This window comes from Rhipicephalus microplus, chromosome 4, assembly GCF_043290135.1.
Source record: "Rhipicephalus microplus isolate Deutch F79 chromosome 4, USDA_Rmic, whole genome shotgun sequence".
NCBI lineage: Eukaryota > Metazoa > Arthropoda > Arachnida > Ixodida > Ixodidae > Rhipicephalus > Rhipicephalus microplus.
In genome coordinates, this window is record NC_134703.1 from 114,370,448 (window position 1) to 114,394,620 (window position 24,173).

At 45.6% G+C, this 24,173-nt stretch overlaps 1 protein-coding gene and 1 non-coding gene across 2 annotated transcripts in view; one reads left to right on the plus strand and one right to left on the minus strand.

Annotated features, from left to right (window-relative positions):
• LOC119172295 (bifunctional purine biosynthesis protein ATIC) overlaps window positions 1–20,347 on the minus strand; it is a 60,435-nt gene extending 40,088 nt beyond the window's left edge. Inside the window, exons 1-8 of the mRNA XM_075893540.1 lie at window positions 20,190–20,347; window positions 16,182–16,308; window positions 15,252–15,328; window positions 14,621–14,687; window positions 4,552–4,640; window positions 3,272–3,350; window positions 1,797–1,869; window positions 1,107–1,263 (exon numbers count right to left, since the gene is read on the minus strand). Coding sequence (XP_075749655.1) covers window positions 1,107–1,263; window positions 1,797–1,869; window positions 3,272–3,350; window positions 4,552–4,640; window positions 14,621–14,687; window positions 15,252–15,328; window positions 16,182–16,308; window positions 20,190–20,211 — 691 coding nt within the window. The 5' untranslated portion in view covers window positions 20,212–20,347. The remainder of the gene's footprint in view (window positions 1–1,106; window positions 1,264–1,796; window positions 1,870–3,271; window positions 3,351–4,551; window positions 4,641–14,620; window positions 14,688–15,251; window positions 15,329–16,181; window positions 16,309–20,189) is intronic.
• A 234-nt stretch (window positions 20,348–20,581) lies between these two features.
• Window positions 20,582–20,655, plus strand: TRNAT-AGU (transfer RNA threonine (anticodon AGU)). Its single transcript has one exon. It is a non-coding gene; the product is annotated as a tRNA-Thr (tRNA).
• Window positions 20,656–24,173: the final 3,518 nt, after the last annotated feature.

Genomic DNA, 24,173 nt, shown 5'->3' on the forward strand with positions numbered 1-24,173 from the left:
CCACCTCATGCTGGAATACCCTTCGCTTATGCAAAGCAGTTTCCATGCATTTCAGCTTCGATTCCATGCTTCCATGCCAAGCTTCCATGCCAAGCTTCGATTTTTCTATTGTTTCGATCGTTCAGTCAAGTTTTGATCTTTCGATCATCTTTCGATAAAGTTGTACACCCCGCTTTCTCAAAGCATGGATTCTGCACCTTCTTTTCATTAGCTACACGAAATTATCCTCTGAAAGAAACTGGTAGTAAGTTGTAGCTAAGTAACATTAACTTGACATGGAAGACAACTATGACAAGGATAGAAAAGTTTGCATAAGAATAAAAAGTACAGAAAAGTTTCTACGAAGATAGAAAGGACAGAAAAGTTTGCACAAGAATAGAAATTCACTCATTCCAACCCTGCATCTAGTGAGTGATGTGTAAAAAACCCAGAGTTTGTATTAAGACATCCAGGTGCAAAGGCTAACACGAAAAGCATTTGCTTTTTTTTTTGTTAAAATAGTACAAACAAAGCAAGAAAGAAATAACTCTTTTGCAAATCTTAGTCCTGCTGTCATCCGGTCATGTCTCACTTTACGCTACTCATAAAATAAAAATTGCGAAAAGATAGGCTCACTAGACTATGCTACCATAAAATCCCTAACAAGTGCCCCCTCACCCCCTCTATCGGTGAAGGATAATTCGACAAGAGTTGGAGGGGGTGGGGGGAGGCCTCGCTCAGTCATGAATAAAAATTTAAGATAATGGTAGACGAACTGCTAAGAATTTAAAAATGTGCGCCCGCACTTCTAATTAAATGCTTTGCACTCACCATTTTCATTCGCCATTGTCGGTTGAATAAAAAAAACGAAACAGAGAAAACGGTGCGGGGCGAGAACGAGACTTGAAATCTCCCGAAGAAGGGAGGGGGGCATTTGCTTGGGTAGAGGCATCTGCTCGAGATTTTACGGTTGTAAGATAAGAAACTACATGCCTGATAGAATGCTAAATCCGAGTGAAACTTCCACTACATTTTCATTCACGTAATAGCGTGCAGGATTGCTACTGCTGTGTCATACTAGAAAAAAAAATCGGTCTCTTTGGTTTCTTCAATGCTTGTATTCATACCAGTGATTGGCAGCCTCGGCAGATTGGTGCAGAGCTGGGCAGGAACCTGGTGTGGGTTGGTGCCGTAGCGAAGTGGCAGGCAAGCCACACCAGTCAGGTACTGTTTTCTGAAGTAGTCCGAGATGGCTGCATCGTACTGGGCTGTGTGGAGGAATGCCTGCACACAACACGCGAGGCTTATTACGTATTAAAAACACTGATGCACAAGCAAAAGCAGTGACCTGTCCACAAGAACGCCATAATGCAGTTGGTAGAGTTAATTTTTACCAACAGCTCTAAAGAGCCACCTGAGACATGAAAGACTGGATAGTTAATGAAATATTTAAACAAGAAATGCATGTTTGTGTATGGCATTCTATGTGTGCATTTATTACACACAAACTGCGAAATTCTTGAAAGAGGGTTTAACATGTTCCCCAATCTGTCTATGCATCACACGATGGCATTGACAGGTTGAAGAAACTTGCATCAAGCGTTCATCAAATAGCATATGCACGTTGTCCTTATGATCAGAAAACTCTCAGAAAACAACTGATGTGCCGGCTGATGCTTAGGACTCGTGCATGGATCATTTCATACTGGCCAGCTTCTACGGAGAGTCCTAAATTAAATCAAAGACCAGAGTGTCATCACTCCAGAGGATTTCTTCAGTAGACCGGCTTGTGTATCACAAAACAAGGTTATGCACACCTTCACAGCCAGCCGCCTCCTCGTCTCCAGACTTGTTTGGCGAGTCGGCGAGGACAGCAACTCCTGGGCAACCCTGGGAATAACCAAGGGCCACGCTAAACATAGATGGTGCGCTGAACTTCCCGATCTAAAGACACTTTCTGACAGTGCGCCGGGTGTGACGAGGTATTCCGTAGCAGTGGAGGGCTCCGAGTCATCTTTGACGACCAGTCATTTTTTAACAAGCACTTAAGTATGCAAGGATTTTTATATACTGCCCTTAGAATACATAAGTATCGAAGCTGGAAATAAAATGCTACTTTACGCTTTGTAGAACAGCAATGTCACTACAGTTAGCCAGTGTCTGATCTACTAAGCAAGATTTACATAAACATGAAGAAGTATTCACAAGTTTCAAGAAACGTGCTTGCAAGGTAAAGGACAACTGGTGAGAAAGCCCGAGGAAGTCTTGAACAAAGATTTGTATTCTTTTATACATACAGTACTCTGTTAATAGCAGCACTATTATAACTCAGATTTTCTTGTAACAAAATTAGTTTATTGTTATGATTTGTAAAAAATTTAAATTTCTACATTTTACATAGAGAAAATTATGGTACATCCATTAAAAAAACCAGCCAGTAAAAGAAAGCAGGTTTTAATACAGGTCAAAATATGTCTGAATATTGCTAATTGCAACCCATCCTCCTTCCTAGTATTTCCCAAACAAGTTTTGCATAGAAAACTGCTTTTTTTTCTCTACTGTGAAAATTTCAAAAAAGGCTATTTTGGTGTTTACACAACTCATGTAAGATCTCCTAAGCAAAGAAAACAAGCTCCAAATTGAGGTAACTTGCATACTAACCTTACAAAAAAAAAGAATTATACGCGCATGACAGCCCAACAAAAAAATGCCCCCACCTCCCCGAAGGCAATCGCGAGGAAATGCGAATGCATTGCGTAGAGTTCATAACGGCGTTTCGCATGTGAAAACCCAGCGTTAAAAGAATGATGTTCTCTTTTTTTTCTTCCACCGTGAAGCCAATAGCGCCATTCGTCGCACATGTAGTTTTTCTGTCATGAGAAACGTGGTATGCATTCCCAGCTAAAGTAGCTAGCGTGCACGGTTAAAAATACTATGAAGTGAACAAAACAGCGTTCTCTGGTCGGAGTTGGCATTTCACAGCGGCGTCTTGAGCACACATTTTCTGGTGTTCTTGAGAGGTGCCCAGCCAGCAAACGGTAGAGAGTGAGGCAGGAGCAGGCGGGAAAGTGGGGCGCAGGGAGGAGAGAGAGTGAACGGTGAAGCACTGCACCTTCCCATTCCTACACTCTTCGCACCACATGGTCCGGTTGCTAGGGGCGAGGATAAGCACTTGCGCCCGCAGCTGTTGCTATGGGAGAGCGCAACGGACGGATCCCAACAGACTCCTGACATAGCCCGACTAAGAAATGCATTCGCCAAACAAATGTGTGTATCCAACCACAAGACTCACACGTCGTAGTCAGCAGGGTCACAGATGATCGTAACACGCTCGTGGTTTTTCGCAGCAGCCCTCAGAAGAGTGACACCACCTAAAAAATTAATTGATGCAAAATCACTTTTTGTTTCTTATATTTTAATAATGAAGCTTTAACACTATCTTGCCATGAATATAATAACTTAATTAAAGTACACATCTCATAATTCCCCTGAGTGGTAATTAAAAGCTGCCCTCATCTGTAGCGTCTCCTCCATTAACTTATATCTGTAGAGATGGGCTGCTGAGCTTGACATATTGTATCTTTAGTACGGAGCTTGACATGAGAAAGGGAACAGATGTGAGGTTCCCAAAAGTTACATCTTTTGCAGGTGTAACTGAACACTTTGTTGTGGTCACTGAAGGGCTGTCAATGTGCACCCCTTAGATGGAGTACTACTCCTTTGCTTTTGTTTTTTTCAATTTTATCCCCTGTCAGCTCCTTTCCTGGCGTAAGGCAGTTAAGTAAATGAAGGCCTGGTTGACCCCTTTCGTTTTTCTTATCTCTCTCCCTCCATCGTCAAATGCACCGAAGGCACACTGCTTCCAGATATTGCAGCAGGCAGCGCATCAATGCACTTGACGACGAAGGAATCAAACTTCATCACAGCAGTTGAATGTTCAAACTCAATAAATGTGCCTCCGCTTCAAACTATCTATATAGGTGGACGCCATATGTCCCAGCAATTTGGCAGTATTTTTCTGACAGCGTCTGTCATGATTGCGCTTGCGCATAAGCTTTCCCTGTGTAATGTTTTTCCAAATAAACACAGTTGCAAGTGCAGGTCGTCTCTATCGTGTGTTCTTTCTTCCCAACCGATTCCGCACTACCATATGCCAGATGTTGAACCAACTAGCCTAACAATTGACTATTTGGAAGAGGCACATTGCCAGAAATGTTTTTTTAGGGGGAGGGGGACACCATTTTTGATTTTGGAAAGGGCACCACATTAGGATAGCCATTTTTCACTCTATGCGATGGTGAAAAAAAAATGGGAGAGGGGCACATGCCGGGTGTGCGGGCACATGCCCGGTGTGCCCTGGTTACGCCCCTGATTTGGAAGAAATATCGACTACAAGCTGAACAGAGAAAACTTAAAAACAGTTTCTGAAACTTTGTTATGTTGCAAACAATTTTGTTAGATTACCATAAAGAGCATGATAGTGTTGTATGCATTCAAGGAAGTTGTAAGCAGAGTGGGTTATAATTGAAAAATATACAGCAAGCATAAGCCCTCCTTGCCCGACATACATACCAATGTCCACTTGCTCCACAGCTTCAGCTACAGAGGTGTTGGGCTTTGAGATGGCCTCCACAAAGGGGTACAGGTTGCACACAACCACACTGCAATGCAGCACACAATGGGATAGTCATTTAGAACCATGACAGCTTTTTTTTAAATAACATCAGCAAAGCATCACGACAAGTTATCATAAAGGTAGCCAGTATAAAACCAGCTAAATCTGTAAACACTTTTGTCGTTGAACCATGAACCATGAAAGTATCTGTGAACATAAATTACGGTTGAACCCACATGTATCAAACTCGCAAAAAAGTGAGAATTAGTTCAATACGTACATCGGATCACATGATTTAGAACTTTTAATGAAATTATTGCATTTGCGATGTGAATTTCGGTGTGCAAACTGGTTTCATGGTGGTGCCTCATGATAGTGGAAGAAAAAAGACTTCCCAACTTTAAGCTTCTTTTTCTTTAATTTTGCATTTTTCCATGGTTTGTAAGTGGGCATATGGCATTACATACAAAGGTAGGTAGTACCCAAGAAAATATGGTATGGTGTAAATAGTGCCTCGAAATTCCTGTACCCACTTCTGCGTATTTGTCAGGTGCCCGAAGCACATAGTCTGCCTTGGCCCTGATAATGACATTGTTCTTCAATACGAACGATACCAAGTGCCTTTTAGGATTCTCTATGCGGTAGCAACGTGAAGCTTCCCAGGTGAAAATGTGCAACTGGTTTTAACTGGTGTGGTCCCAGATGGGAACTAACTGGTCCCAGTTAATTCCAGTTCAAACTGGTTCCAGTTAGCAACTGGTACCAGTTGGAAACTAACTGTTCCCAGTTGATTCCAGTTGCAACTCATTTTAGTTAGCATTTAGTCCCAGTTACAACTCAACTGACCAGCTATAGGATGGCCAGTTAAACTGGAAGTAGCTATCTTTCCTCGTTCAGACGACATCGACTTCGCTTATAATAATTGTAGCGAAGCAGAGTAGAGAGACGTGAGACGACGTCGTGAAGGCGGCCGAGGGGGCCCGTGCCAAACTCGCCGCTTTATTCATAGGCGCTGAAACAAAGTCGCGGCGGCTGCCAGCATCCGACACGCCAGGCGCGTGGGCCCGTTCTCTCCTCACGCAGTTCGAGCTTTGCATGAGCTGCAGGAGAGGTGCGGTGGCTATGAAACGATGATGATGGTGAATGGCTATGATGATGACGCTACAATAATAGAAATAGTTTCACCTGACTTGATATATATTTAATATGACGAATTATTCCGTTGTGCAAGTACACTGTGTACAATGCACTCAAACATTCAACTACGTTCAATACATTCAACTAATATTAAATAGCTGTCGTCAGTCTTTTACGTCCATCGCGACCCAATGGATCCCGGGTTGTTAACATTAGGGAGTTTTCGAATAGCCTACCGGAAGTTTTTGCGGCGCGGTCACTGCCACTGGGTATGCATCAATCGTAACTCGAACCGCTGTTCGCGCTTGCGGTCCACCCTCGAAAAATACGAAAGAGTAGCGTGCGGCTCTCATGTCCTGCAAAACTCTTTTGAGGTGAGCGAGCCTACTGCGAACGTGTGTCAGCGTTTGTGGGGTCAAACTATATTCAAAAGCTCATACAGAGCAGCACATTTGCAGCTCACATTCCAGGCAGAGTTTTTTTCTAGGAGGCATTGCTACAGCTGACACCTAGCTGACCTGCTGCCTACACAAACACGGTCCCCAGAAACACACCCGCCCCACCACAATGGACATCACATTATTTTCGCATCTCATACGCTCAAACATGGAATGTTTAAACAGTAAAAAGTAATCAAACAAAATTATTATGGATAAAATAAACTGAAATGAGTTATGAAACGGGTTGTTGAACAAGCAGGAATGGACTCGGCGAAGGAGAGCTTTATTTAGTGCAAGGGCTAACTGAACGCAAGCCTGCGATCACAGCAAGTCTTCTTCCTTTTCTATACTCGAGCTCCATGCCCACTGCCCTCGTTACAATCACCCCCGGCCGATGAGGGAGCCATCCTGGCGACCTAAGGACAGGTGTACACAGAAGGGTCATGGTATGGCTTGAGCCGAGAGATGTGTACGATTTCTTTTCCCCGACGGCGCTTGTGCGGAGATGCATCCAGCGGTTCGACAAGGTAGTTGACAGGAGATGTTTGGCGTACAACTCGATAAGGGCCATGGTACCTGGACGAAAGCTTGTGGGAGAGTCCTGGAGGAGTAGAAGGAATCCATAACCACACCAGTGAGTTCGGAGCAAAGCTCATATGCGTGGTTGACGCGTCGTGGCGATGTTTTTGGCGCGTCTGGTCATGTGACGTGAACGCACGAGCAAGCTTCCGACATTCTTCAGCGTGTGCTGCTGCTCGAGAAACGGTAGTCATCTCTGAAGGGTCCGGTCGATAAGGAAGAATGGTATCCATTGTTGATGATGGCTCGTGTCAATAAAGAAGGAAGAAAGGCGAAAATCCAGTGGTGCTTTGCGTTGCAGTGTTGTAAGCATATGTCACAAAAGGGAGTATGCTATCCCAATTTGACTGGACAAACGAAGCGTACTTGGCCAGCATATCCCCAAGTGTACGATTAAAACGCTCTGTCATCCCATTAGTTTGCGGGTGATAGGCTGTGGTAGTGCGGTGTATGATGCGACACTCGCTCAACAACGCTTTGATGGCATCGGAGAGAAAAACGCGGCCACGGTCGCTTAGTAACTCCTGAGGTGCTCCATGCCTTAAAACCAGGTTTTGCAGTATAAAACACGCAACGTCTTTTGCGGTAGCAGAAGGTAACGCAGCTGTTTCAGCGTACCGCGTTAGCTGGTCGATAGCGACAATGACCCAGCGGTTGCTACTCGAAGTATAGGGAAGCGGACCGTAAAGGTCGATTCCGACACGATCGAAAGCTCGTGCTGGACATGCCAACGGCTGCAAGGGACCCGTGGCATGTTGAGTGGGCATTTTGCGTCGCTGGCACGTAAGGCAAGACCTTACGTAACTGCGAACAAAATGGTACATACCGCGCCAGTAGTACCGCAGCTGCAAGCGGGTGTATGTTTTTAACACACCAGCGTGGCCACATTGCGGATCATCGTGGAACGTGGCACAGATGTCAGAGCGCAAATGTCGGGGGATGACGAGCAACCACTTACGGCCGATCGAGCTGTAGTTTCGGCGGTAAAGCAGGTTATCCCGAATGGCGAAGTGTCCTGCTTGACGGCGAAGCGTCCTGGAAACTGGAGCGGGCGTCCGGTTTGAGAGAAAGTCCAAAAGAGAAGAAATCCAAGCATCTTTGCGTTGCTCGGAAGGCATGTCCGAAATGCTGATGGCCAAGGCAGCACTAGTGGAGATAGGCGAGCCGAGAGGCTCTGAAGCCAATGGCGAACGTGACAGGGCATCGGCGTCGGAATGCTTCCGGCCAGAGCGGTAGATAACACGGATATCGAACTCCTGTAACCGCAATGCCCAATGAGCGAGCCGACCATTAGGATCTTTTAGTGAAGATAACCAGCAAAGCGCATGGTGGTCTGTTACAATATCAAACGGACGTCCATATAAATAAGGCCGAAATTTTCCGATTGCCCAAATAATGGCGAGGCACTCCTTTTCAGTTACACTGTAATTCTTCTCGGCTTTACTGAGGGTGCGGCTGGCATAGGCAACGACGTACTCGTCAAGGCCCTCCTTGCATTGGGCCAGTATGGCCCCTAGCCCGACACCACTAGCGTCCGTATGAAGCTCCGTTGGAGCAGACGGATCGAAATGTCGGAGTATGGGAGGCGTGGTGAGGAGCCGTCGGAGTTCCTGAAATGCATCATCACACGCCTGCGACCACGCTGACAAATCAGAACATCCGGCAAGAAGATTGGTCAAGGGGGCGATAATGGAGGCGAAATTGCGGACGTAGCACCGGAAGTAAGAACGTAGGCTAATGAAGCTTCGAAGCTCTTTGATGGTGGTTGGCTTTGGGAACGCCGCGACTGCATTAAGTTTCGTAGGGTCCGGGAGAATGCCGTCCTTAGAAACCACATGGCCGAGAATTAAAAGCTTGCTAGTGCCGAAGTGGCATTTCTTCAAGTTAAGTTGAAGTCTCGCCGTGGAAAGGCACGTAAGAACTTGCTCGAGGCGGCTGAGGTGGGTCGCAAGGTCGCTTGAAAATACCACAATGTCATCCAAATAACAGAGGCACGTTGTCCATTTCAAACCTCGCAAGACGGTATCCATCATCCTTTCGAAAGTGGCAGGCGCATTGCAGAGGCCAAAGGGCATAACGGTGAATTCATATAGTCCATCCGGTGTTACAAAGGCTGTCTTCGGGCGGTCACCCTCTGCCATGGGCACCTGCCAGTAGCCGGAGCGTAAATCTAACGAAGAAAAGAACTCTGCTCCTTGTAGGCAGTCCAAAGCATCATCGATGCGCGGCAGAGGGTATACGTCTTTGCGCATTATCTTGTTGAGTCGGCGGTAGTCAACGCAGAACCGGATGGATTCGTCTTTTTTCTTGACGAGAACAGCCGGTGAAGCCCAGGGACTGTTTGAGGGCTCGATGATGCCACGTTTCAACATGTCGTCCACTTGTTCGTCGATGACACGGCGTTCAGCAGATGACACACGGTACGGACGCTGCCTTAGCGGAGCTTGTTGACCGTTGTCAATACGGTGAACGACCGCAGAGTTTCGGCTTAAGCCTGACTGGTCACGATCGAATGAAGAACGAAAGCGGAGAAGAAGATTTATAATCTCTTCGCGCTGAGTTGGTGCGAGCTCAGAGTCGATGGCATCCGAGAATACGTCCAGAGCATCATTAGGCGCGTTGGTAGGAGTGACAGCACAAATTGGGAGCGAAACCGTAGAATCGGGTATAGTAGCCGGAAGAATGCACTCGTAAGGTTCGTAGCTTCCCAGGCATTCTCCACGTAGTAGGGATGACGGGCTGTCCGAGGGATTGCACACATAAATGGCAGCGTGACCATTGCGAAAAATGACGACGGCAAACGGAAGCATGATATTTCGACGGCACGCAGATGGGACCGATGGCATAAACAACACAGGCGATTTCGGAGGGTAGGCACACGACACCGAGACAACAACAGCTGAGAAAGGCGCAATGTCAACGTCAGAAGCAGCAAACACTCTACACGAAGCACCATCGTCGGGGTCATAGCACGGCACAGATAACGCGAGTTCAGAACGAGCACAGTCGACCAAAGCAGAATTCGACGAAAGAAAGTCCCACCCAAGGATAACGTCATGCGAAGAACGGAATAAAACTACAAATGTGACGACGTACATGGCACCTTGAATGACGACTTGTGCAGTGCACAAAGCTGAACGCTGAATATGATGGGACGTAGCTGTCTGCAAAGATAGGTCGGTAAGTTGTGTGGTCACTTTCTTCAAGTTTCGGCACAGTTTCTCGCTAATTACAGATACGGCAGCTCCAGTGTCAACAAGTCCGTGCACTTTAATGCCATCAATATAGAGTTCGATTTCGTTCGAGGGACAGCAGTTAGGTCTTGAAATTTTCGCTGCCAACGCAGTTCTTGCCTCCGGAACTGCGCCCGTCAGTTTTCCCCTCGCGGTGGGCTGTTGCGACGTAACATCGGAGAAATAGATCGACGACAAGGAGAAGGTGAACGGCTTGCGCCGGATGGTCGGCGACCGGGACGTACGTCTAGAGGTGGATCGGCAGGAACGGGATATCGCGGCTGTGTGGGCATGGTGGGCATGTAATGTGAGGCCCCTGCAATGTATTGAGAAGGGAAGCTGCGAAGACGGCAGTGATGAGCTACGTGGCCTGGGATGCCACATGAAAAACATATCGGCCGATTATCCGGAGTGCGCCATTGGCTGACGATAGGGGCACTGTTCGCTGCATAAGGTACCGTAAATGGTCGTGCAGGCGGCGGCGTCATATAAACGTTCTGACCTGTTTCATATACAGCCGGAGACGGGACGGTCAGCGAGCGGGAAGGTGGCGTCGACGAATAAACGTGGCGAGTAGCTTCGTAGATGGCCGGAGACGCTGGCGCACGTGGCCGAGCAACTGCGGCTGCATATGTTAGTGGTGCGGTAACAGTTGGTGGAGCCTGAGCAGGCGGCAATGCTTCGGCAACTTGCGATTGAATGACCTGGCGAAGCGAAGGCGACAAGGGTGCCATCGGCTCGGTAGTTCTTGTGATTATAGATAGCTGCCGGGCGACCTCCTCGCGTATTGCTTTATGACTGGCATCAACGCAGAGTGGTCGGCGGTGTCATGGCGATAGTCGAGGGATGAGATGTCCGCGGTGTCTTGAGCAGCGCAACGTGTAGAAGCACGCTGCCTCCGCAGCTCATCATAGCTTTGGCAGAGCTGAATCACCTCGGCGACCATCTGGGGACTCTTCGCAGCAAGCATTTGGAATGCACCTTCGTCGATTCCTTTCATGATGTTCTTGATCTTGCCTGCCTCGTCCAGAGTCGAATCGACGAGCTTGCAGAGAAATAGCACATCTTCGATGTAGCTCGTGAAAGTTTCATCTGCTCTCTGTACTCTGCCCCGCAAGCGCTGTTCAGCACGAAGGCGGCGGACAGCAGGACGGCCAAAGACTTCCGCGAGGGTTTTTGCCGATTCCGACCAGGTACTGAAATCACTTTGATGATTTCTGTACCATAGTTTTGCCACGTCGGTCAGGTAAAAACTCACATTTGTGAGCTTATCGGCTGCGTTCCACTTATTGACGGCGCTCACCAGTTCATACTCTGCAATCCAGTTGTCCACATCTTGGTCCTCTGTGCCACCAAATATGGGGGGGGTCGCGCTGCCGGAGAGCGCCAGCGCAGAACACAGGCACAGGTGCGAGATCTGGAGTAGCAACATGAGATGGCCCCGGATCAGTCATTGTAGGAGGTCGTTGGAGTGTGCAGCTGCGAAGTTCCAGGGTGAGGACCAGATGTACCCAGCACTTCCACCACTTGAAACGGGTTGTTGAACAAGCAGGAATGGACTCGGCGAAGGAGAGCTTTATTTAGTGCAAGGGCTAACTGAACGCAAGCCTGGTATCGCAGCAAGTCTTCTTCCTTTCCTATACTCGAGCTCCATGCCCACTGCCCTCGTTACAGTTATTTTGTTTTAATTACACAATATTTAATGCACAAAAAAAACTGGATAATGAATATAGAGAATTTCGGAACACAGCGCGACGTTAGTTGCATACCGCACATGTGGCGAGGGCTAGGTACCAAGCGCTGGGCATGCTGCCGAGTTGTGTTTTTTTTAAAAGGATCGTGGAGTCACGGAGTGTGTAAATTAGATGTTATTGATTAAGTGTGCAATAGTTACATTTCCAGAAGATTTTAACTTCTGGTGAAGTCCAGACGAGACTCATTTTCTCCTGTGACAAAACGAATATATGGATCCAATGAGAGGAATGCTAAGCTGCCTGCCTTGTCAACGATGCAGCCATTTGAAGGTAATTGCATCACTTATATGTTTAGAGTGCTAGTTAGTTGTCTAGTATCCTAGAGAAGATGTAGATATATAATGCAGCGCAGAATGTTTCGAGTGCTTAGACGATGGAACGTTTCATAGTAAACAAATGCTTTCGGCACTGCTATAAGTTTGTGTATGGGCTTGTGCGCAGTGCTTGCTGTCTTAATTAAAGTATTGCAGAAAACAAGTTCCGGGCAACACTTGTATATTGAACGACTTGATAAATAACAAGTATACGTAGCTCTGTCCGCGAAAAGAAAAGCGCGTAATAGATAGCTGTATTTGTCCTGCAAGTGAGTATTTCGTACCTGTCGCACGTGTGTAAGCATCAGAGTTCGAGCAAAAATAAAAATGCTTTTGCTTTACTGCTCATAGTTTTTTTTGTTTTGTTTCTGCTGCTGAGGTAACAGACTTGAACGAAATCGAATCAGATCGGGCATGATATCTGCAGATAGTGTGCATACTGCAATTTTTTGGACGGTTGGTCTGCTGTGTATATTTATTTTATATGGCTTTTCTGAGACATGCATGTAACATATTACCACTTATTTTACAGCAACGCTCCCCATTTGGTCATGGGTGAATAACACAGATGCATCAGCTGCAGCACAAAACTTCAGGACGTGAAAGCCGAGCAGAGAAAGCTTTACACTGCATGTGCAACCTTAGTACTGGTTCAAGTCAGCTGCTGCAGCAGTTGATACAGTGTGCCATTTTTGCGTAATACAAATAAATCAGGATAATCTTCTACACTCAACATTGAGACCTTTGGAGAGTTTGATGTTCTTAGAATGATAATTATTTCCACGTTCAAGATTATTTCAACTAGCTGGAGCGCATGTATATTTGAGCACCAACAGGGAGTGGGGCCTGTTCCCCCAACTGAGAATATTTCAATTCCCAATTGGGAATGCATTCCCAAGTAGTCCCAGCAGCCAACTGGGAATTAGCAACTGACCCCAGTTGTCAATTGGGAATCCATTCCCAACTGGACCCAGTAAATAACTGGTCCCAGTTGCCAACTGGGAATGCATTCCCAACTGGAAATGTGTTCCTCAAACCAGTTGAGCTGGGACCAGTTGAATTCTCAGTTACAAATTTTCACCTGGGCTCTTTTCCGCAAGATCGACTGTATTATCGGGAACCTTTCGGTGAACAGGAGGTTCTGCTCCTTCATGGCATCCATTCCATTAACAAAACTAACGGAGTAGCGACAGTGACCACACAAGGGGCTGATAGCACAACGGCAAGGAATTGTGGGAGAAAGCATGTGACGGCATGCGGCATTTTCTACTCGCCCTGCACGGCATTTTCCTGATCCCACTGCTCGATCTCCCAAATGTATACAGGAAAATACTGTTCAGAGACGAGAAGCCAGAGGTTTGCAAGGGAAAGCCAGCTTCTTACCAAGTTCCCCATGGCAAAATGTTCGTTGTGTCAAGTGTTCTGGCTATTTTTGTTTGATGTGATGGTAGATTTTTTTGTGCATTTACGTCAAAACATTGCAGTGATCAAAAGTGATTCAATAAAAGTATCATTCGATTTGCCCAACTTTCATATAGCCAGGTTTGACTGTACAGTGTTCTCTAAGGGAAGTAGACACTTGGTATAGCAAGTGCCAAGAAATTTTAATAGCCAGTGTGACTTAAGAAAAGAAAAACTTCATGTGTGATGCCATCCTGACATCGATGTGCTGAATCGTCAGCACGAGATTTAATAATGAATCATTGACCTTCAGATTACCTTAGTGTTGAACCTAAAATTCCAAAACTGATGGCAATAGAGTTTTGAAAGAACAATTTATCAATATAAAGTTAATTTACTGCCTCACATTAGTGCTGAATTAATATCCACCACAATACGACTAGGAATATGCAGAGAATTTAAGCAACAAACATATCTCGTAACTTCTCAGTCTACGGTTAGCCAGAAAATAAGGAAGCATAAATTTTTGCAAGTCAATTTTTCCAGTGTGACGTTGCTAATGCACTACCTTGCATGAGGGAAATTCGTAAGAACACTTCATTTTGCTGTGGCATCTATTCGTGGTCTAATAATTACGGCATCGAGATCTTTTGCTTGGTAAACTTGGTTCATAACCAACTATCAGAAATGTAGTTTCTAAATGAATACCACATGCTACACTTAATAACATACAATCTTGCTGTACAACTTTAGTCTGTTATACAGTTGAACCCTTTTGTAAGAGGCACTGATGTAACAGATGGATAGTTATAAGGAACAGCAGTGTGCCTAAATCGAAGCAGGGGTTGATCAGAAAATGAGAGTGTGGAGCCCTGCTTACATGATGCTCTTCATATAGGGGATAAGAATTGCTTCTCTGTGCGCTCATCTTGTAAATATGTTGAATGATACGGGCATAATGTTTTGGAATCAGCATGCACTGGTACAAAAAACAAGTGCTGGAGAGCAACGTGATGCCACAACTCGCTTTGAAAATGTCATTGTGGCAATGGCTTAGGGCATTCATCAAAATCTGCAGTCAAGGAAATACTATATTTGCATGTATATATTATGTGCAGGAGCATTGGCTTAAAAAATTTCAAGTGAAAATGCCAAACATAAACCTTACCTGACATACTCAAAGCTTTGCCTCTTCATATCAGCTAGGTCACTGTCAATCTTTCGTGCCAAGATACCTGATCAGAGTACCAAAAAGGTCAAGGACAATAAATTAAAAAAGAAATGTACTACACACGACTGATCGTTAGAAGGCAGTCGCTGAAAGTGCTCAAAAGCAGTTAATCGTACCAGTTGCGAAAGCGTTCCTAAGCCCGGACACGCAATTGGCCAATTTTTCAGAAATTAGCAGATTGCCGCGCCATCTGGGAGCGGCAAGGCAAAACACAAATAATGTTTAATAGTTAGTGTGCTGATCAACAGGTGGTGCAACAATCCGCACACTCCCGACATCTGTGCCAATGGCATGCCCGGATTTCGATACACGGAGCCTATGGGGAGTTTGGAGAGTCGTATTATCGAATAACTCTGCTCAAAGCAGGTGAATTAAATGCCAATGTAACAGCTTGAATTGGTGCTAAGATAGACGAAAGTGAAATTTGGGACTTTCAAATTAATGCTCTTGTGCCAATGAAGTTCAATACTAATGCTGTGCAAGACGAGATGGTGCAAAGCATGAGGTACAGCACCGACATGCATGAAAATTGCATCCTGGAACATAAGTACGAATGCGACAAACTCACCTCCATGAACAGCTGGGTGCAGTGTCTTGACTCTACCACCCAGCATCTCTGGAGCACCTGTCACTTCAGATACATCTCTGCAAACGTGAGTGAAAAGAAAAAAAGGAACGATGTGAGTTTATCTTGCCATTTGAAAGATCAATGATGCTGTAGACATGAAGCAGTTAAAAAAAAAGTGCGAAAGTAATCATACTTATTTTATGGTAGTAGCTGTTTCACTGAAATTGATTAACTGGTTGACTCATTGATTTATTTGTCTGGCAAGGTAACATCTCAAACCCAAATATGAGTTATAACAGATGCCACAATAAGGCTGGTAGGCAAGTTGGGCTAGTTGGCTAGATGTGACAGCTTTTGTTTTTTCTTCAAATTCTATTTCCATCTGAATGCAGATGATTGATTGATATGTGGGGTTTAACGTCCCAAAACCACTATATGATTATGAGAGACGCCGTAGTGGAGGGCTCCGGAAATTTAGACCACCTGGGGTTCTTTAACGTGCACCCAAATCTGAGCACACGGGCCTACAACATTTCCGCCTCCATCGGAATATCTGAATGCAGTCATGTTTCTGAGAATTGAAACCATAATGTTGCACTGAGCGTAATGTTGCAATAGCCACTAAACCATAGGCAGTGGCTATTTATTACAGTTGGTTCGGTGCTTACATGCGCAGTACAGCAAATTTGGCACCGCTTTGATCCTGCCTTCAGGAACAAACAACAAACATTTACAACTAATCCAAGTTTTACAGCTTCGATACAAATATCTCTGAAATACCCCTCAGTGGCTACATTCACTGATGAAAAATAATTTATGTGTCTGCTTGAAAGCATCTAAATAAGGAGTTCGATGCTTTGGCTTCAGTAACAGAGCTCAGACATTGTCTCATACAAGAATTCAAGATGCAACGGTGTGAACACAGCTTACCTGACGGGGAGGCCAATGTCCCGGATGGCCTTGGCCGTGCCCCCTGAAGCCACCAAGCGCAAGCCTGCCTGCTGCAGCTTGCGAGCTAGGTCCAGAAGACCTGTCTTGTTCGACACACTCAAAATGGCTGCACAAAAACCACAACCAAAATAAGACTTTGCCGATGTATGCCTTGCCCAGCTGCCAGACATGCTTATTAAATGCCATACATATCACACAAGCCACTGCATACTATTTTACAGGTGAACATTTGAAAAGCAAGTACGAATGAGGAGGTTTCAGTGAAAAAATAGTTATTCATTAAAAAAAAGCAAGAAAGAATGAACCTGAAGTGGCCAGGCAAGTTTGTGCTGCAATAAAAATATTTATTAACTGGATTTTAGAACAGGAGAAACAGTAGAGGCACATATCCTGACAGATACCAACCTACGAAAAGGAGGATGGCTTAGTACGACATGATAATGTACATCACTAACTTTACAATGATGGCACAGCACCACTCCACACAAAAGAATTGGAGCTTTTTCATATGTATAAAGCAGACACTGACATATTAAAGTATGACTGATTAGTGGTTGATACGGTAAACTATCTATAGTCGAAAGCATGCTCGCTGTCACTCCTCCCCTCTTTCAAGGAATTTTCCAGAACCCCTACAAGCATATTCAACCTAAATAAGTTTTTTAGCAAACTACTTGTAAAGCCACATCATGCTTGAATGCTTTCAGAGAAAATTATGCATATTTATATGCAGTATATCTAAATCACACTTTATTTTAATACATGCCAACGACATTCCCTTCCAATAACATATAGTCCTCCCTTTGTTCAGGTGAAAGTAGCCTGCCTTTGAATGTTCCAGCATAGTTGAAATGCACACAACACTTAGACGCTTGTGTTAAAATATATTACAAATGCCCGATGTCTAGTAGGAAAAGGCTATGACAATGTGAATGGCCGTGTTGAGAGAAGATCTGTTTAGCTTGACACATCTCGGAGTCACTGCATGCCCTCTCATCCCTTTTGTTCACACGTGCATAAGGTTCTCAGCAGATTATAGTAAAGATGGAAGGGTGGACAAAGAGTACAACTGGTGTTTGCTCAGCTGCACTGCTGTATAGAAAGGACACATTGTCTGCAATGGCTCCTCGCAGGGCACAGATAGGCCGCTTCATGAAAGAGCTGCCTCTAAAAATAGAACAATGCTTCCAGGATGCGAAGACCATTAGCCATATCACAGTTTGTGTTCAAGCATTAAACAAAGCTTCGTTTGCTTGCTTTCTTTTCGCTTTTGATTGTATCCCCAGTACACTTCCATGTATATTATCTTTCATTGCAATAAGATGAAACAAAAATTTACTCTTCAAGGCATGGTCATATTGTGCCCATGGAAAGTGCTGATACAACTGCTAACTTATGGTGAGTAAGCTGTGTAAGTTTAAAGCATGCGAGCTTCTTTTTCGATTCCTTGTGTCAGCGGTTCGTCATGATTACAGGTGTACGCATGGGTGGGGGCAGCTACCTGTGCAAGTCAACGAAGAAGGGGGGCGCAAAGTCAGCCCCATACATTGACATAATAGGGAAGGCGCACTGCTACTTGGGGTGGGGGGATTAAAGTCAGCCCCATACATTAGGTGACATAGTAGGGAGTTGGGGTGCTGCAATGAACTTTTGCCCCCTTCATGGGGAGCCCTTGCATGCCTATCTATGGTCACGTTTATGCTGTTGCTAAAGAAGTAATCCTCAGCAAACAAGCCAGAGAAAGGAGTACACCCTAATGTAAACAGAAACAGAGATTTCTCTTTAATAATCTATAACATATTATTTTGTTCCATGCTGGATTTCAGACTTAGCATATACATGTCGAATAGCCATGTTCACTAAGTCATGCTATCACATAACTTTCACAACGAGTGTGAATTTTCTTCCACTGAAATCAAGCACATTTCCCACTGCTGCAGAAAGTTGCCTGCTTCTGCCTCTCATAGAGCATTTACAATGACAATACTTTTTGCAATGATTTACCCACAGATTTGCTGTGAGATACCAGAGTTTAAAAAAAAATTCCTGGGGATTCTCCATTACCTTTTTCAGTACTTTATGCCTGCCCAAATCTGAGCACACGGGCCTACAACATTTCCGCCTCCATCGGAAATGCAGCTGCCGCAGCCGGGATTCGATCCCACGACCTGCGGGTCAGCAGCCGAGTACCTTAGCCACTAGACCACCACGGCGGGGCGGGCCTTTAGCATCTTGCCTTCATCTAAGTGTGATTGGCGTGGCTGAAATAGAATTCAGCAGTCGAGCACCATAACCAGGGTACCACCAAGGAGCACAAATCAGTACAGGATCCGTGCTAGATTTTAAAGGAATGTGAAAGACTTGCTGCAGTAGTTCAATGCAAGCATGAGGCAAATGTAGGTGATATATGGAGACAAATCTGTAAATGTACTGCTGTGTGCCTTTGAATGTGCTTTTGCAACAGAAGGCCACTATTCTGAATACGCAAGTGACTGAAATGAACACGCCTGAATAGCCTCCTAGGATTCCTGTGCCCATATCCATGGAAAATGTTGAAAGTTTCGGGCATTGTAGCATCGATTCAGAGGTAAAACCGCAACATAGTCTGTACAGCAACAAACAATATAGCGACTTCAGCAGAAAGGAAATGACCAACTCGCAAACTGGCATAAGAAGAGACAACAGTCATACTAACGTAACAAGGTGACAGACAAAGTAGTCGAAGTTTTTCAAGAGGAAATGACAGACATATGGTTTTCATATCAAATGATAGGAATTAGAAACTACACTGAGAAGAATGAGCCGTAGGAAGCATATAGTCGGTACGGCCAAACGACGACATGACGTAGAGATTTTCGAATCAATTGGGTTTTAGGAATAGTATGATGTGACAAAGCAAAGAAGCTAGCTGGGAGTGTTTGCTGGCATCATATATACTTCGTTTGTGGGTGAAGAAATGCTTCACGTGAACATCCACGAAAGAAAATTAAGAATTGTGATCTGATCACACTGACCTATAATTTCCTTGTATGTGAGCATTTGATCATTGAGACTCCAGTGCTCGGACAAAATTGACTCGTTTTATGAAGATAAATCACGCAGCTTAAATGTATAGTGACGGCAGTGGTTGCACGGTTTTTCTGACTGAAAAAAAATATTAAGAAAGAATGCACTAATCCCTCATCTCCAGACTTTTCCGAGTTGCGCTGCCAGCTTTTCTCCCGCTGGCGTACTGCGCAAGGAGACGAATTAATTCCTGCAGCGCATGAAACTCGAATTCTTGCCCAGAGGCAACACAAGTACGAAGCGGTCACCCAGCGTACTCAAGGTCATTCTCGCGCCTTCTCGCGCGCACTCGTGGGACGATAAACGAGTGGCGCTATCATATTTTTTTCCGCGGACGTCCGCTGCCGACTAACAAACGTGTATTTGGCGAATGCAAAACACTGCAGCGTTATTAATCGCAATGCATAAATGGCCGAACTACACACGTACGTGTTCATTGGCAATCGTGGGAGCGAAAAAAAAAAAAAAACAGGCGCATGCACGCGGTCAATTTGCGCGCGAAAAAGCGCGAGCTCGCGCGATCTTCCGTTTTCGCTCTCGCGTTCGCTAACAACAAAACAAATGCCGCGCACATTAAGACTACTCGCTTCATGGAGCGCGCGCTCAAGTATTAGCTCGAGAATTAGGAAGCGAAATCGCGGGAAATTTTAAGTACGCTAGTTTGACAGTCATAATCGGTAACGCCGCAGACGTGTGCTGAAATCGAACACGCCGACTTTGGATTGCTAGAGAAATAACGTCGAACGAAACGGGTGTGTCGTAAGGGTGCTTTTGTAAACACCTTCGTTTGAGAAATACTGTGCCCGCTGCCGTTTTTAGTACGCTTGCAGATGTGCGCCTGCTAAAGCGTTCGATAACCGTGTACAGCGTGCCAAAGTTACCACCACGCCCACCGCAAGGACTAAATGAGAATGTGCGTACCCAGTTCCCCAGTCGATGCCATCCTGCTCGCTCGTCCTCCAGGAGGAAAAGTGATCCCGCCTAGCCGGTGACACGAGATCTGCGGACGGCGAAAACTTTGCGAGAGCGAGCGGCGAGGAGGGTGCGTGTGGCATGACGCTTTTGCAAGATAATCAGCTGATAACGGACCTACCCAGAGCGTTACAGGACAGTTTCGAAGCGAGGCGCGCCATTTCGTGAATGCCATGCTGTGTTACGCGCCACGGAAGGTCGAACTGCGCTTTGAAGACATGCTTTGTGCCGTTTAAAATGTCCAGACTGCAATTAAACAAAAAAAAAAAACAAAAATGAAACTATTTGAGCAATTGAACTCCATGCATTATATAGCGCAAAATAACACTCAACAGCAGCGCGGCGCCGTGGCTTAGTTGGTTAAAGCGCCTGTCTAGTAAACAGGAGATCGTGGGTTCGAATCCCACCGGTGCCTCGTGTCAAATTATTTTTTTTATAACAATAATAGTGTTTTGCGCAACGGGAACGAATGTGTAGTATCCTTATGATTTTAAGTTGGGCTCTACGTGGAATAGAATGACCGTTAATTTGTCTCCGCTTCCTGAATATTATGCATATCCCAATCTGACAGTGAAGACTAAACTGTCGTCAAACCGCTAAATCGTATCTCTGAAAATGGGATTTATTCAATATATTAACATATCTTTCGCACAGATGTCACCCGGTGCCCCGCCGAAGTGGTCTAGTGGCTGCTGACCCGCAGGTCACGGGATCGAATCCCGGCTGCGGCGGCTGCATTTGCGTTGGAGGCGGAAATGTTGTAGGCCCGTGTGCTCAGATTTGGGTGCACGTTAAAGAACCCCAGGTGTTGGAAATTTCTGGAGCCCTCCACCACGGCGTCTCTCATAATCATATGGTGGTTTTGGGACGTTAAACCCCACATATCAATCAATCAATCAATCAAATCAATCGGTGTCACCTGGTAAGTTTTGATCACGATCGGACTTTATCCCGAGCGAATTTCGCGCACTTCTCTATCCTGATACGTGCCACCATTACGCACACTTCAAAAGAAAGTCGATCACTCTCTTACTCTCTCAGAACTTTATCTCGAATTTCGATCCCTATCAGACTTAATCGTGATAGGCACTGCGCCGGGTGCATATAGATTGGGTCACTCACTCATAAGTCGATTCACTCGTGACTCACCTAGACTCAGATCGAGCCGTTAGTCTGCGTACGTGTAAGTAAGGGTGAACAATCCTCTGTTGACTGTCTACCCTTCGAATGTTACAGACTGGGTCCTGCCCCAGCTAAGCCAGGGCCAGCAAGCAGGTTCGCGGACTCGTACGAGTCCGATTGCCCAGATTGTGGAGATCCCTACTGAACTTTAGAACACATGCTCTGGCGGTGTCCCTCGTTACGTCACAACGATCGTCTCACCACAGAAGCAGAGTGAGTGGAGGCGCTCAAGAGCTCCAACCTCACCGCTCAGTTACGGGCCGGGCCAGTCCAGAGGGCCCACGACGCGGCGGTCAGGCGCCACCTGGCCGTTCCGACGTGGGAGCTGCCCGCGGTGGCTCCTGACCAGTAAAGGGACTTTTCTAGTCGCTTCTCAGGACCTCAATAAAGTTCATCTGTCTGTCTTTGAGTCCGAATGAAGAATACTTTGGTGAGTCCGAGTCTGAGTGATCCCTAAGGGTAAAATTTATTCCTTGAGTGAGCTGTACTTTTTTTTTTTTTGCCGACTATATATATAAGACCCTGTCACACCGGTACTATTGATTGACTTGATCTAATTGATAAGATTTATGTGCTGCATAAAAATGTGCCGCACCAGAAAAACCGGTTACAATAAAAAATCACAGCATATCCACGGAGTGCATGATGATGAGTGGGGCGAAGCGTCTCTCAGTCCGTCCACGCTACCGTCCGTCCGTTCGTTGTTTCTTCCGTCCGTCCGCCCATACATCTGTCCGTCCATTCACCTATATAGTGAGTACTCCAAGTAAGGCCATCTCGCATATTTTCATCATGTATTCATCATATAGAAGTAGAGTCATCCAGCGGCCATTCCAAGGACTCAACGAGAGGTGGCTACCTACTTCTACGCCCCGCCGTGGTGGTCTAGGGGCTAAGGTACTCGGCTGCTGACCTGCAGGTCACGGGATCGAATCCCGGATGGTTGTTTTGGGACGTTAAACCCCACACATCAATCAATAAGTCAATCAACCTACTACTACTACTATACATATATGCATCACGGACGTACGAGTCACGGCTTAAGGAGCTTCGCCCCTAAAAACACCCCGCATACTTCCACTATAGCAAAAAAGGGTATGTGGATAGGTGATCCGAATCCTTGTATGTGACGTCACGAATGCATTACGTTCTCACGATTTCTGAGTCCAGAAAACTGACGCGGTCCACCAGCAGCAGCCTCAAATATATGTTGCACAGTGAGAAAAAGAGGCACACGAGTGTTCCAGCACGCAATGCACAATCAAGAAAGCACGTCAAACAAAAAACCGGCACAGAACGCCGCTGGCTCCATCGAGATAGATCTGGCGTCCCAAGGTCGCGCGCCCAGTCTGTTCACGTAGATATCTTATCAGCAGCTAGGGCAGGGGACGTGCGGCAGACGTGCTGGCGTGACATCGCGACGCAGGGTCTTTCCTTATTGTCGATACGTTATCTTTACGACACGCTCTCTCAAGTCCGGGTCAACAGCCACCCGCAATGAGCTACGTAGTGCATCGATTTGTCGCGTGGCAAAGCTACCTTCTCTCGAGAATCGGATAGCGACTATACCTCGCATTTACCGTCTGCGTACAATTCGAACAGCGCGCAGATTAAGAAGAGTGACGATTTCCGCAAAGTATGCATTCCTGATCGCACAAAAATATCACGAACGTGAGCAGAGAATTGGTACAGGCTGGAAGTTAATTTTCACCTTAATTAATTAGGAATGTACTGAAGAAATGGTCACGTGATCCACGTCAACCGCGTTTTTTTAATGCGAAGCATTTCTTAGCAAACTTTGGCGACATTGAGCGTATCTATCTATCTATCTATCTATCTATCTATCTATCTATCTATCTATCTATCTATCTATCTATCTATCTATCTATCTATCTATCTATCTATCTATCAATCTATCTATCTATCTATCTATATAGCCGCCTACGGCTTTTAGCTCTCCTGGCCGTTTCGATAATGGTATCAATACCAAACTTGGTATGGCATAACATGACTGTATGAAGAACATATTTGAATAGTCATAACATAAAAAAATTGGCAATCCATGACATGCGAAGCACGAATAAAAAAGGTTTATAGGATTTTTTTAATCAGCACAACGTTACGATGTGGAAATAAATGATGCCGTGCATGACTTCCGTGTCATGCTATGATGTTTAGATATGTCGTTTACCTTCGTCATCTACTCACGTTACGTGATACCAAATTTAGTATATGTGGAGCTAGCGAAACGACCGCGAGCACTCTATGAGCGTGTTTTGTTGTCATGTTCTTAGATGACAAGCGTGTCAGGATTATCATGTTTTCACCCGTCATATATATCGTCGTCCATTGACGTCATGTAACACCAAATTTGGTATATGTGAAGCTAGCAAGACGGCCGCTAGCACATCATGAAGGGCCCAATATACTCCAAAGTAGCGTTGACGCGCGCGCGCGCTGGGCACAGCGACGCTACGTTAGCAAAACGCGAGCACTCTACAGTCTGACGCCAGGCGCGACCAGCGTCCATCGACACGGCCCGACGGCAACCGGCGCGAAATGCAACATGCTGCACTTCGCGCCGATAAGCTACCCAGACACGGAGGAAGGTAAGGTAGGAGAGGCCCTGACACTCGTTGTGAAGCCGCGATGAAGCCGGAAGTCGGCCGTATTGACTGGGCAAATTCTCCTCTCTTGTTTACATCCGAATGCAAAGCAGAAGGCATGACTCTCTCTCCAGCTCGGAAAGCA